Source organism: Arachis stenosperma, chromosome 7 (assembly GCF_014773155.1).
Source record: "Arachis stenosperma cultivar V10309 chromosome 7, arast.V10309.gnm1.PFL2, whole genome shotgun sequence".
Classification (NCBI taxonomy): Eukaryota; Viridiplantae; Streptophyta; class Magnoliopsida; order Fabales; family Fabaceae; genus Arachis; species Arachis stenosperma.
In genome coordinates this window covers 65,891,886-65,907,212 of record NC_080383.1, presented here as the reverse complement: position 1 = coordinate 65,907,212, position 15,327 = coordinate 65,891,886, and the positions used below count along the sequence as shown (strand labels likewise).

At 37.6% G+C, this 15,327-nt stretch overlaps 1 protein-coding gene across 1 annotated transcript; it reads right to left on the bottom strand.

The window, feature by feature from the left end:
• Nucleotides 1-346: 346 nt before the first annotated feature.
• LOC130941926 (V-type proton ATPase 16 kDa proteolipid subunit-like) lies at nucleotides 347-13,149 on the bottom strand. Its single transcript, XM_057870566.1, has 3 exons — nucleotides 13,074-13,149; nucleotides 12,637-12,922; nucleotides 347-479 (listed from the first exon to the last, which is right to left on the bottom strand). Exons 1-3 carry the CDS (start codon nucleotides 13,147-13,149, stop codon nucleotides 347-349), a joined length of 495 nt encoding a protein of 164 aa, XP_057726549.1.
• Between the last annotated feature and the right edge of the window lie 2,178 nt (nucleotides 13,150-15,327).

Genomic DNA, 15,327 nt, shown 5'->3' with positions numbered 1-15,327 from the left:
TGAACATGAAAATAGTTTGCCGCCTAGACACAAACTACGGACACGTGCCTTTGTCATGGCTTTGCTATAACTTGACTATATTTTAGAAGATAGTTGAACCAATGACTTGCAAAATAAAAAATAAAGTATCATATCATTAATTAAGCAAACATCCAAATGAATCATCCGCAGGAGAATACATCATCACAAAACTAATACTTCTGATACAATATTTGGGGTTCTAAATAAAATGAAATAATAGAACTCTACTCAAATGAAACTGTTCCAACTTCCAATCCAAAAAGAAGCCAGACTCTAAAATTTTAAGTGACTGCTAGCAGCAATGACTAATTTGGTTTATGATGTTTCACTCAGCACGGGATTGGCCTGCTCTGGATGAGAGGATGATACCAACGATAAGGCCATAGAGAGCAAGAGCTTCAGCAAAAATCAATATCAGAATCATTCCGACAAACAACTTCGGCTGCTGAGCATTAGCCCTGAAATAGTCGGAGTAAGTGAGTAACCTTAGTCGGCGTCAAAGAATTCTCTAATATATTTGCATATATATTCATGCACAACTCTGTTAGATAACCAACGGGTGGTGTAGCCGATTGCAGCCAACTAGTGAAAAAAAGAAATCTATTAAGGGGAAAAAAAACAGCACCACAACTCAGGAGTCACCCTAATTTCCCGAAATATGAAAAAATCCACAAAAAACAAAAACAAACATCTGAAACGTAACAACAAAAAAAAAACATCCAAAATTATTGTAAAAAATTATCAAAAACTCTTTCAGTTATGGTAAAAGAACATCGCATCACTTTTCAGATATAGAAACATCTAAAACTTAACAAAAGAGAGATATCTAAAATCATTTTACAAAATTAAAAACCTAACAAAAAGAGACATCCAAAATTATTGAAAAAAAATCTGAAAACTAAGAAAAAAATATCTAAAACTATTAAAAAAATCATCTAAAACATAAACTGAAGAAATATCCAAAACATAAGAAAAAGAAACATCTAAAACATATAACAAAAAAAACCACAAAAAAATCCAAAACTCTTTCAATTATGGTAAAGAAGAACGCATCATTTTTGGTGGACGAAATTGTGATTCAACATTCTTAAGTTGTATAAATTTTATTCTATCTTTTGAGCTTTGGCATATACCCTTAGGGCACTGCTTATTTTCTTCACAACTCCGTTCAACTAACCAGCAAGTGTACTGGGTCGTCCAAGTAATACCTTACGTGAGTAAGGGTCGAATCCACAGAGATTGTTGGTATGAAGCAAGCTATGGTCACCTTGCAAATCTCAGTTAGGCGGATTAAATATTGATTTATGGGTTTTGAAAATAGAAAGAAATAAATAATAAAAAGGATAGAAATACTTATGTAGATTCATTGGTAGGAATTTCAGATAAGCGGAATGGAGGTGCTGTAGAGCTCACGGACGCCTGCTCTCCTATTCCTTCTACTCAATCCTTCTTACTCCTTTCCATGGCAAGCTGTATGTAGGGCATCACCGTTGTCAGTGGCTACATCCCATCCTCGCAGTGAAAGCTAATGCTCACGCACTCTGTCACAGTACGGCCAATCACCGGTTGGTTCCCTCCCCTACTGGAATAGAATCCATTGATTCTTTTGCGTTGTCACTACGCCCAGCAGGTTACAAGTTTGAAGCACGTCACAGTCATTCAATCCTAGAATCCTACTTGGAATACCATAGACAAGGTTTAGACTTTCCGGATCCTCATGAATGCCGCCATCTATCTAACTTATACCACGAAGATTCTGTTGGGGAGTCTAAGAGATACACATTCAAGCTTGTGTTGCATGTAGAACGGAAGTGGTTGTCAATCACGCGCGCTCATAAGTGAGAATAATAATGAGGGTTATCTAACTCATCACATTCATCATGTTCTTGGGTACGAATGAATATCTTGGAATAAGAATAAGAGAGGAATTGAATAAAAGAAAGTAGAACTTCATTAATCTTTGAGGTACAGCAGAGCTCCACACCCTTAATCTATGGTGTGCAGAAACTCCACCGTTGAAAATACATAAGCATAAGGTTCAGGCATGGCCGAATGGCCAGCCCCCTAAACGTGATCAATGATCTCCTAAGATGAAGAATAAAACAAACTGAGACCAAAGATGTCTAATACAATAGATAAATGTCCTATATATACTAGACTAGCTACTAGGGTTTACATGAGTAAGTAATTGATGAATAAATCCACTTCCGGGGCCCACTTGGTGTATGCTTGGGCTGAGCTTGATCAATCCACGAGCTAAGGCATTTCTTGGCGTTGAACTCTGAGTTATGACGTGTTTTGGGCGTTCAACTCCGGATCATGACGTTTTTCTGGCGTTTAACTCCAGACAGCAGCATAAACTTGGCGTTTAACGCCAAGTTACGTCGTCATTCTTCGAATAAAGTATGGACTATTATATATTGCTGGAAAGCCCTGGATGTCTACTTTCCAACGCCGTTGAGAGCGCGCCATTTAGAGTTCTGTAGCTCCAGAAAATCCATTTCGAGTGCAGGGAGGTCAGAATCCAACAGCATCAGTAGTCCTTTTGTCAGCCTTCTTCAGAGTTTTGCTCAAATCCCTCAATTTCAGTCAGAATTTACCTGAAATCACAGAAAAACACACAAACTCATAGTAAAGTCCAGAAATGTGAATTTAACATAAAAACTAATGAAAACATCCCTAAAAGTAGCTCAAACTTACTAAAAACTATGTAAAAACTATGCCAAAAAGCGTATAAATTATCCGCTCATCACAACACCAAACTTAAATTGTTGCTTGTCCCCAAGCAACTGAAAATCAAATAGGATAAAAAGAAGAGAATATACTATAAAGTCCAAAATATCAATGAATATTAATTTAATTACATGAGCGGGACTTGTAGCTTTTTGCTTCTGAACAGTTTTGGCATCTCACTTTTTCCTTTGAAGCTCAGAGTGATTGGCGTCTCTAGGAACTTAGAATTTTGGATTGTGTTATTGAGTTTCCTAATTTAAGCATGTTGATTCTTGAACACAGCTACTTATGAGTCTTGGCTGTGGCCCTAAGCACTTTGTCTTCCAGTATTACCACCGGATACACAAATGCCACAGACACATAACTGGGTGAACCTTTTCAGATTGTGACTCAGCTTTGCTAAAGTCCCCAGTTAGTGGTGTCCAGAGCTCTTAAGCACACTCTTTTGCTTAGGATCACGACTTTAACCACTCAGTCTCAAGCTTTTCACTTGGACCTTCATGACACAAGCACATGGTTAGGGACAGCTTGATTTAGCCGCTTAGGCCTGGATTTTATTTCCTTGGGCCCTCCTATCCATTGATGCTCAAAGCCTTGGATCCTTTTTACCCTTGCCTTTTGGTTTTAAGGGCTATTGGCTTTTTCTATTGCTCCTTTTTCTATATACTCTTTTTAGATCCCCCCCTTTTTTTTTCACTGCTTTTTCTTGCTTCAAGAATCAATTTCATGATTTTTCAGATCATCAATAACATTTCTCTTTGTTCATCATTCTTTCAAGAGCCAACAATTTTAACACTCATAAACAACAAGATCCAAAGACATATGCACTGTTCATTCATTCATTCAGAAAACAAAAAGCATTGTCACCACATCAATATAATCAAACTAAATTCAATAATAATTTCGAAAATTATGTACTTCTTGTTCTTTTGAATTAAAACATTTTTCATTTAAGAGAGGTGAAGGATTAATGGGATTTATTCATAGCTTTAAGGCATGGTTACATACTAATGATCATGAAATAAAGACACAAAACATATATAAACACAATAATTAAAAACCGAAAAACAGAAAGAAATAAGAACAAGGAATGAATCCACCTGAGTGAAGGTGGCGCCTTTTTGAAGGTCCAATGGTGCTTTTTTTTTGAGCTCCTTTATGTCTCTTCCTTACCTTTGTTGCTCCTCCCTCATTGCTTTTTGCTCTTCTCTTATTTCTTGGAGAATGATGGAGTGCTCATGATGTTCCACCCTTAGTTGCTTCCAATATTTGTGTGGAGGATAACTTATCCCCTGAGGTATCTCAGGGATCTCTTGATTTGCAGCCACATGTTCTAACCAACTGAGCTATTCCAGCTTACATGAGTTATTCCATCTCCCAAGACTCAGAGGTGGAAGCTTTTTGTCTTCCCTTTGAGGTTTCTCTGGCTTTAGGTGCCATTAATGGTAATGGAAAAGCAAAAAGCTATGCTTTTACCACACCAAACTTAATATATTGCTCGCCCTCGAGCAAGAAAAGAAAGAAGAGAAGAAGAAGAAGAAGAAGATGGATATGGTAGACAGTGAGGGGAGATGGATTCGGCTATATGGGTGGGATTGGGTGGGAAGGAGAAGTTTAATTGTGAAGGTGAGTGGGGTTTATGGGAAAGGGTGAGTGGTGAATGAAAAATAGAAAGAATGGCCATGAATGGAGAGAGAGAGGGCGAGGTAGGTGGGGATCCTGTGGGGTCCACAGATCCTGAGGTGTCAAGAAATACCATTCCTGCACCAAATAGGCATGTAGCATGCCTTCATGCATCATTCTGGCGTTCAAACGCCCATTGGTGCATGTTCTGGGCGTTAAACGCCCATGTGATGCTTGTTTCTGGCGTTGAACACCAGTTTCAAGCTTGTTTCTGGCGTTCAGCGCCAGATTGTCCTCTGTGTGCGCATCCTGGCGTTAAACGCCAGGATGTAGCTTGTTTTGGGCGTTCAGCGCCAGAAAGATGCTCTGTTCTGGCGTTGAACGCCAGCCAGATGCATCTTCTGGGCGTTGAACGCCGGCTCGTGCGTCCTCCAGGGTGAAAATTTTTTTCTTCTGTTTTTGACTCTGTTTTTAATTTTTTTGATTTTTTTCGTGACTCCTCATGATCATGTACCTAATTCAACACAAAAATAACACCAAAACAAAATAAAATAAAATTAGATAAATAAAATTGGGTTGCCTCCCAACAAGCGCTTCTTTAATGTCAATAGCTTGACAGTGGCTCTCATGGAGCCACAAGGTGATCAGGTCAACTTAAGTGTGGTATTCCCAACACCAAACTTAGAGTTTGGATATGGGGTTTGGACACCAAACTTAGAGTTTGGTTGTGACCTCACAACACCAAACTTAGAGTTTGACTGTGTGGGCTCTTCTTGACTCTGAACTGAGAGAAGCTCTTCATGCTTACTCTCTTTTGTCACAGAGGGATGGCCATGTGCCTTAAACACAAGGTAATCCCCATTCAATTGAAGGACTAACTCACCTCTGTTGACATCTATCACAGCTCCTGCTGTGGCTAGGAAAGGTCTTCCTAGGATGATGCATTCATCATCTTCCTTCCTAGTGTCTAGGATTATGAAATCAGTGGGGATGTAAAGGCCTTCAACCCTTACTAGCACGTCCTCCACTACTCCATATGCTTGTCTTATGGACTTGTCTGCCAATTGTAATGAGAACAAGGCAGGTTGTACCTCAATGATTCCCAGCTTCTCCATTACAGAGAGTGGCATAAGATTTATTCCTGACCCAAGATCACATAGAGCTTTTTCAAAGCTCATGGTGCCAATGGTGCAAGGTATTAAGAACTTGCCAGGATCTTGTTTCTTTTGAGGTAGAGTTCTCTGAATCCAAGTATCTAGTTCACTAATGAGCAAGGGAGGTTCACTTTCCCAAGTCTCATTACCAAACAGCTTGGCATTCAGTTTCATGATAGCTCCTAAGTATTGAGCAACTTGCTCTCCAGTCACATCTTCATTCTCTTCAGAGGATGAATATTCTTCAGAGCTCATGAATGGCAGAAGGAGATTTAAAGGAATCTCTATGGTCTCTAGATGAGCCTCATATTCCTCAGGATCCTTAATAGGAAACTCCTTCTTGCTTTGAGGAACGTCCCAGGAGGTCTTCCTCACTGGGATTTTCGTCCTCCTCCTCCTTGGTGCATTCGGCCACTTTGATTAAATCAATGGCCTTGCACTCTCCTTTTGGATTTTCTTCTGTATTGCTTGGGAGAGTACTGGGAGGAGTGTCAATGACTTTCTTACTCAGCTGGCCCACTTGTGCCTCCAGATTTCTAATGGAGGATCTTGTTTCATTCATGAAACTGAAAGTGGCCTTTGACAGATCAGAGACTATATTGGCTAAATTAGAATTGTTTTGTTCAGAATTCTCTGTCTGTTGCTGAGAAGATGATGGATATGGCTTACTATTATTCAGCCTGTTGCGTCCACCATTGTTAAAACCTTGTTGAGGTTTTTGTTGATCCTTCCATGAGAAATTTGGATGATTTCTCCATGATGAGTTATAGGTGTTTCCATAAGGTTCACCTAAGTAATTAACCTCTGCCATGGCAGGTTTTTCAGGATCATAAGCTTCTTCAGAAGCTGCCTCTCTAGTACTGTTGGATGCATGTTGCAATCCATTCAGATTTTGAGAGATCATGTTGACCTGTTGAGTCAACACTTTGTTCTGAGCCAATATGGCATTCAGAGCATCAATTTCAAGAACTCCTTTCTTCTGAGGTACCCCATTATTCACGGAATTCCTCTCAGAGGTGTACATAAACTGGTTGTTTGCAACCATGTCAATGAGTTCTTGAGCCTCTTCAGGCGTTTTCTTCAGGTGAATGATCCAATGACATTTTCGAAAATTCAGAGAGACCATAATAGAATATATCCAATATGGTCCATTCTGAAAACATGTCAGATGGACATCTTTTGGTCAGCTGCTTATATCTTTTCCAAGCTTCATAGAGGGATTCACCATCTTTTTGTTTGAAGGTTTGAACATCCACTCTCAGCTTGCTCAGCTTTTGAGGAGGAAAGAACTTATCTAAGAATGCAGTGACAAGCTTATCCCATGAGTCCAGGCTATCCTTGGGTTGTGAATCCAACCATACTCTAGCTCTGTCTCTTACAGCAAGAGGGAAAAGCAAGAGTCTGTAGACTTCAGGATTAACTCCATTTGTCTTTACAGTGTCACAGATCTGCAAGAACTCAGTTAAAAACTGGTAAGGATCTTCAGATGGAAGTCCATAAAACTTGCAGTTTTGTTGCATTAAAGCAACTAGTTGAGGCTTAAGCTCAAAGTTATTAGCTCCAATGGCAGGAATGGAGATGCTTCTTCCATCAAACTTGGACGTTGGCTTAGTGAAGTCACCAAGCATTCTCCTTGCATTATTATTATTATTTTCGGCTGCCATGTCTTTCTCTTGTTCGAAAATTTCAAGAAGGTCTCTTCTGGATTGTTGTAATTTAGCTTCTTTTAATTTTCTCTTCAGAGTCCTTTCAGGTTCTGGATCAATTTCAACAAGAGTGCCTTTATCCCTGTTCCTGCTCATATAAAAAGAGAAAAGAACAAGAATAGAAAGAGGAATCCTCTATGTCACAGTATAGAGATCCCTTTATGTTAGTAGAAGAAGAAAGGGGTAGAAGAATGGGGATGGAAGGTTTCGGATTTATGGAGGAAGAGAGGTGAAGAGAAGTGTTAATTAATTAAATAGAAGAGGAAAAGAGAAGGAAGAATTCGAAAATAATTTTGAAAAAGAAGTTAGTGACTTTCGAAAATTAAAGATAATAGTAATTAAAAATAAAATTTGAAACAAAAAGAATTTTTGAAAAAGAGAGGGATAATTTTCGAAAAATTAGAGAGGGAAAAGTAGTTAGGTGGTTTTGAAAAAGATAAGAAACAAACAAAAAGTTAGTTAGTTGATTGAAAAAGATTTGAAATCAAAAATTAAAAAGATAAGGAGATAAGAAGTTAGATAAGATATTTTGAAATCAAATTTTGAAAAAAGATAAAATTTTTGAAAAAGATAAAATAAAAGATATAAAGATTTAATTCAAAAATTTTGAAATTATTTACTTCACTAACAAGAAACTACAAGATAAGATTCTAGAATTTAAAGATTGAACCTTTCTTAACAAGAAAGTATCAAACTTCAAATTTTTGAACCAATCACATTAATTGTTAGCTAATTTTCGAAAATTAGATATAAAGATGAGAAAAAGATTTTGAAAAATAATTTTTAAAATTTTCGAAAAATAGAAAAAAAAATGAAAAAGATATGATTTTTGAAAAAGATTTTGAAAAGATAAGATTTTTTTTAAAATTGAAAATTTGACTTGACTTGTAAGAAACAACTAATTTTGAAAATTTTTGACCAAGTCAACCCAAAATTTCGAAAATTTGGAGGGAAATAAGGAAAAGATATTTTTTATTTTTAAATTTTTAAGGAAAAACACAAAAATGACCCAAAACATGAAAATTTTGGATCAAGACACAAGATGCATGCAAGAATGCTATGAATGTCAAGATGAACACCAAGAACACTTTGAAGATCATGATGAACATCAAGAACATATTTTTGAAAATTTTTTGATGCAAAGAAAACATGCAAGACACCAAACTTAGAAATTTTTAATGCATGGAAAATATGAATGCAAAAATGCACAAGAAAAACAAGAAAAGACACAAAACAAGAAATCATCAAGATCAAACAAGAGGACTTATCAAGAACAACTTGAAGATCATGATGAACACTATGAATGTATGAGATTTTCGAAAAATGCAAGAAAAATTTTTAAAAGCATGCAAAAGACACCAAACTTAAAAATTAACACAAAACTCAAACAAGAAACACAAAATATTTTTGATTTTTATGATTTTCTAATTTTTTTGGATTTTTATTAATATTTTCGAAAATATAGTTTAAAAAGACGAAAAATAAAAAGAAAAATTTTGAAAAAGATTTTTGAAAAGAAAATTACCTAATCTGAGCAACAAGATGAACCGTCAGTTGTCCATACTCGAACAATCCCCGGCAACGGCGCCAAAAACTTGGTGGACGAAATTGTGATTCAACATTCTTAAGTTGTATAAATTTTATTCTATCTTTTGAGCTTTGGCATATACCCTTAGGGCACTGCTTATTTTCTTCACAACTCCGTTCAACTAACCAGCAAGTGTACTGGGTCGTCCAAGTAATACCTTACGTGAGTAAGGGTCGAATCCACAGAGATTGTTGGTATGAAGCAAGCTATGGTCACCTTGCAAATCTCAGTTAGGCGGATTAAATATTGATTTATGGGTTTTGAAAATAGAAAGAAATAAATAATAAAAAGGATAGAAATACTTATGTAGATTCATTGGTAGGAATTTCAGATAAGCGGAATGGAGGTGCTGTAGAGCTCACGGACGCCTGCTCTCCTATTCCTTCTACTCAATCCTTCTTACTCCTTTCCATGGCAAGCTGTATGTAGGGCATCACCGTTGTCAGTGGCTACATCCCATCCTCGCAGTGAAAGCTAATGCTCACGCACTCTGTCACAGTACGGCCAATCACCGGTTGGTTCCCTCCCCTACTGGAATAGAATCCATTGATTCTTTTGCGTTGTCACTACGCCCAGCAGGTTACAAGTTTGAAGCACGTCACAGTCATTCAATCCTAGAATCCTACTTGGAATACCATAGACAAGGTTTAGACTTTCCGGATCCTCATGAATGCCGCCATCTATCTAACTTATACCACGAAGATTCTGTTGGGGAGTCTAAGAGATACACATTCAAGCTTGTGTTGCATGTAGAACGGAAGTGGTTGTCAATCACGCGCGCTCATAAGTGAGAATAATAATGAGGGTTATCTAACTCATCACATTCATCATGTTCTTGGGTACGAATGAATATCTTGGAATAAGAATAAGAGAGGAATTGAATAAAAGAAAGTAGAACTTCATTAATCTTTGAGGTACAGCAGAGCTCCACACCCTTAATCTATGGTGTGCAGAAACTCCACCGTTGAAAATACATAAGCATAAGGTTCAGGCATGGCCGAATGGCCAGCCCCCTAAACGTGATCAATGATCTCCTAAGATGAAGAATAAAACAAAACTGAGACCAAAGATGTCTAATACAATAGATAAATGTCCTATATATACTAGACTAGCTACTAGGATTTACATGAGTAAGTAATTGATGAATAAATCCACTTCCGGGGCCCACTTGGTGTATGCTTGGGCTGAGCTTGATCAATCCACGAGCTAAGGCATTTCTTGGCGTTGAACTCTGAGTTATGACGTGTTTTGGGCGTTCAACTCCGGATCATGACGTTTTTCTGGCGTTTAACTCCAGACAGCAGCATGAACTTGGCGTTTAACGCCAAGTTACGTCGTCATTCTTCGAATAAAGTATGGACTATTATATATTGCTGGAAAGCCCTGGATGTCTACTTTCCAACGCCGTTGAGAGCGCGCCATTTAGAGTTCTGTAGCTCCAGAAAATCCATTTCGAGTGCAGGGAGGTCAGAATCCAACAGCATCAGTAGTCCTTTTGTCAGCCTTCTTCAGAGTTTTGCTCAAATCCCTCAATTTCAGTCAGAATTTACCTGAAATCACAGTAAAACACACAAACTCATAGTAAAGTCCAGAAATGTGAATTTAACATAAAAACTAATGAAAACATCCCTAAAAGTAGCTCAAACTTACTAAAAACTATGTAAAAACTATGCCAAAAAGCGTATAAATTATCCGCTCATCAATTTTCGAAAATAAAAATATCCAAAATCTAACAAAAAAGAGATATCTAAATTCATTTTAAAAAATCCAAAACCTAACAAAATGCAACCTTCAACATTACTGGAAAAAGAACATCTGAAAACTAAAAAAAGAAACCTCAAACTATTTAAAAAATATCCAAAATCTAAAAAGAAGAAACATCCGAAACATATAAAACAGATACATTCGAAAACTACAGAAAAGAAACATCCCAAATTAGAAAAAAGAATCTTCTAAAACCTACAAGAAGAACGTGACGAGAGGTGTTGCAGGGAGAGGTGCAGTGTCGCGGCGATCAGGGTTTGATGGAGAGGGGCCCAGCACCGCGGATAGAAGAGTTGGGGGGGAGGATGCGGCAACGTGCGAGTGACAATGGACCTTGAGGGCCCTCGAGGGAGGTCACGGCGTCGCAAGGAGAGGAATTGGAGGGCGAGGTCGCGCCAGGGGGTTGAGGTTGGATGGCACATGTTTCTGAACCTAATCCTAGTTTTTTGGAAATTCAAAATTAGATCTTTTGAAAAGTTGTTCAAGTTTGTTGCACATAGAATTGGTTACCTATACTTTCTCATTCATGTATGCTATGGTAAGTTTAACAAACAAGCAGCATGCATTGGAGACTTGCACACATTGGGATTATGAAAGAAAAAAATGGACAGGACTCAATACGTGAAGAAGCTATACATGGACACATCAATATTTACCATTCAAATGACAACCATTGGATAAACCAGTGAAATGATGCAATAATATTCATCTAGTTATACTAAGCTCATTGGACTAACAAAAGTTCACCTTTTCTGCCTAACTATTATTGACGGAAACAAGACCCAAGAAATTTCTTAAAATCAAGAACTTGTACAGCAGCACTGGAAGCAATTCATCGAAAAGAAAATATGCAAAAGAAGCTTTAAAGAACAAAATAAAGACAACATACGATCATCAGAAATTTGATATAAATAAAAATAGGAACAGGGAAATTCACAGCATAATGCAGCATGAACGTCCACATGAAACATTCAAGCATATGTTATGCTTATTTAGACAACATTAGCATTCAGCAATCACTGAATAACCAAAGTAATGCTCAAGAGTAAGCATGTACAGAAATGAATTTTCACAATCCATACAAGCTTAGAGAAATATATAAGATACCTCAACTCAATGATAAAAAACACACAAAAAGTTTGTCACTTTAAAACATGCTTTAAAACATTTTAGATTAAAACCTGACAAACTTTCAGTTCACTCATTGCCTTTACCATAACAATAACAGCAAAGAGCCAAACACTTTCAGACAAGCAATATGAAGTTAAAAGAGTTGGAGTAGTAAAATAAATTACTGTATAATTCTTGATATCATGGTAAGAGAAGGGATTGATTACAAGAATTTGTGTGAGTGACCCAAAATAAGAAGATTTAAGGCATCTAACGAGAAGAAAAGCCATCAATATTGGTTATATATGCTAGCGCCAGGCATGAAAGCTGCATTTAATAAATTTTTCAACATTTTGGTTTTAATGTTTCTATTAAGAATAATATCTCAAATCAGTCCCGAAAGAAATTTTAGTCAGTCCTCAACAAATTTTAGTCACTAAATCAATCCTTAACATTTTATTTTGTTAGACATATCAAACCTCATGTCAAAATTTGGTAAAAAAATTAGACATATCTATCTCTGTCATTATTTAATAAAAGACAAAAGTCACTGGAATATTAGTTTGGGGTTGATTTGGTGATTAAAATTAGTTGACCACTAAAGTGTCCGACTAAAAATTTGAGAGATTGATCTTTGGGGTATTACTCTGTTTTTTAACTGCCTTCACCAATTCTTAACTTCCCTCCACATATTCATGGCATCATGGGTTTTATTTTTTCCTTCTGGCTAATGCTGCTATTAGCGATTTAAGAAATATGAAAATTGGACACCAAAGGTAGTTAAAGTGGTCAATCCCCTAACAGATTCAATATTTATTTTACTATTTAATTTCTTAATCCAATCAAAGAAAACATTTTATTGAAGCAGAGTTCACAGCACGGGCATCAAAACAAATAAGCAACAAAAGGGGATTGTGAAGAAAAAGAGCAAGAATACCTGACGCCAGCATCACCAACAATTCCAATGGCCATGCCAGCGGAGAGACCGGCGAGGCCACAGGCGAGGCCGGAGGACAGGTGGGCGTAACCGTCGAAGAGATAGTAAGACTTAGCCTTAGGGTTAATGCCAGTGCTGATGATAACGGCAATGATGAGGCCATAAATACCAAGCACACCAGCCATCACAACTGGCACTATCGACTTCATCACAAGCTCAGGCCTCATCACTCCCATCGACGCCACTCCCACTCCACTCTTCGTCGTTCCGTACGCCGCTCCCATACCTGCTAACCCATCCCCACCCAACAATAAATAAATAAAATCATCTCTCGTTTCATTTTTAGTAATAATAATAACAATAATTAGAAAGAAATTCCAGACGATGTTCGTGTATTTTTCATTTTTGAGCGATAAAAGAGAAAGAGAGATACTGACAGGAGAAGACGAGGGCAGCAGCAGCACCGAGGAAGCCGAAGAAAGGAGCAGTTTCGTCGCCGCTGAAGCCTGCCATCTTTGATTTCGATCACTTACTTACAGTGGCACCCGTCTTGTCTTCTCTTTTGGTTTTGAAAGATGAGATGGGAAAGATTGTAGTGGATGATGCTAGGGTGCTAAGAACATAATCTCGGTCTTGTGTGGAGAGATCAGATCTAAAACTAAGTTATTATTGAAGTGCGAAAATGTTATTGAAAAAGGAAAATTAAGTCCTGACCTTTTTTTTGTTTGGACATTTTTGTTCTTGAAAAATGAAAATGAAAAATATATTCATATTTTTTATTTTTTTAAAATGTGGATAAATTTATTCTTTTATTAAATTTATTTTATTGGACCCGATAAAAAATTTTGACGTGACAAATGTGGAGCTAACCTGTTCGTTACGGGATAATACGTGGTTTTAAGCTTTTGGAAATAGGACATATTAGTCTCTACGCATCAATACGACGCCGTTTCACCATCTCTCCTCCAAATATACTTTAATCCTTTTATGCAATACCCAGAAGACCCATACTTGAGTTACAGAATTACTGAAAATCCTAAGCAAACAAACGATCAAACTCCTTAATCTCTGTTTCTCCCTCCAAAAATTACAATACTTAAAAGAGCAATCGATGCGGGGTTGAAGTTGTTATTAGAGGCTAAGAAGAAGGTTGCACTGAGGCTGTGGTTGCTATCTTCGTCAGAAGGTAAGATCACCTTACTTAGCGATGAAATTTTGGTTATTCATGTGTGAACTAGTTGTGAAGGTATTGTGTGTGCATGTTTACAGTGTGGGTAATAATGGTGGAATGAACTATAAAAATCGTATTTAAAATGGCGTGTGTAGGATTAGAAGGAGGGATTGTGCTAGGGCAATGGTGTTTCACTCATAATTTGTGTTTCTGCTTTTGGACTTACACATAGTTGTTCATGAATTAATTTCAGATGGTTGATATTTTTGTGGTTTCTGTTTTTCACCATGGAGGTAACTTTGTCAGTGCAAGTGATGAATCCCTGATTTATCAGAATGGAAAGAAAGAGAGGTTTCCTAAGATGGACTTGGACTTTGTGAATTTCGGAGACCTTGTGACATTATTGGGCTTAGGATACCAATCATACAAGGCAGTATGCTGGTATGATCCAACAAGCGCCGACATTGAGTTTGGTTGAACATATTAACTGGGGATGCAGGGATCAATGCAATGCAAGAGAACATGATGAAGAACCAACAGAAATCTGAGTTCCATATATACTTTAACCACCCTATTGATGATCTCGAGGTTATTGATGATGATGCCCAGGACAGAGATGCTACAGTGGAGGTAGACAGAATTTTAGAGGAACTGAAGACATCCTCTTCCTCAGATGACGGGTATAAGAGCACGAAAGACATGTTGTATAAATCTCCACCAGCTGAAATTGAGAGTGACAGTACTGAAATTGACAGTAATGGCAGAGTTGCTGGTGACGAGAAAAAAAGTATGAAAGGTAAAAAGAAGGTAGTGACTCCGAAAAAGCCAGTTACAAATAAGTAAGGGTTAAAGAAAAAAGCTAAGGTTGGAAAGAAGAAAATGCAATATGGGACGAGGGTGAATGCAAGAGGAGAAGGCAATAGGGATGTGAATGCTGGAACAAGTGGTGAAGGTGGGGTTCAGGGACCTGATGTGCAGCCCGAGAATGCAGTGGCAGGTGGATTCTATGTCAGTGAAGTCCCAACAAAGATGGAAGAAATTATATTTGAGTATGAGTCTAAGTATTTTCATACTCTCATATCATCCGATGATGAAGGCAGAGGTAATAAATTTCCTGAGTTTGATGATGATTATGCTCATGGTGAGGGCAGATTTGAGTTAGGAACTAGGTTTGCGACTATTGATAGGTTTAAGGAGGTAGTAAAAAAATTCATTCATTGTTGAGGGGCGGGAACTGAAGTGGATCAAAATTGACAAGGAGAGAGTCAGAGTGGGTTGCAAGGATGAGGAGTGTCATTTCTTGGTTCATTTATCCTACAACAAAACTTTGCAATGCTATTAAGTCAAGACGTACCAGTAAGAACACACTTATGCAAGAAATTTGGGCAATAATGCAGCTGATCAGCATTGTAGCAAAAAAATTGAGAAGCGGATGTCAACCCAACCACACATGAACACAAGGAGGCAACCAAATTCCTGAAAGAGAAATTTTCATTATGTCCCCACCCTAAGATGGTTTA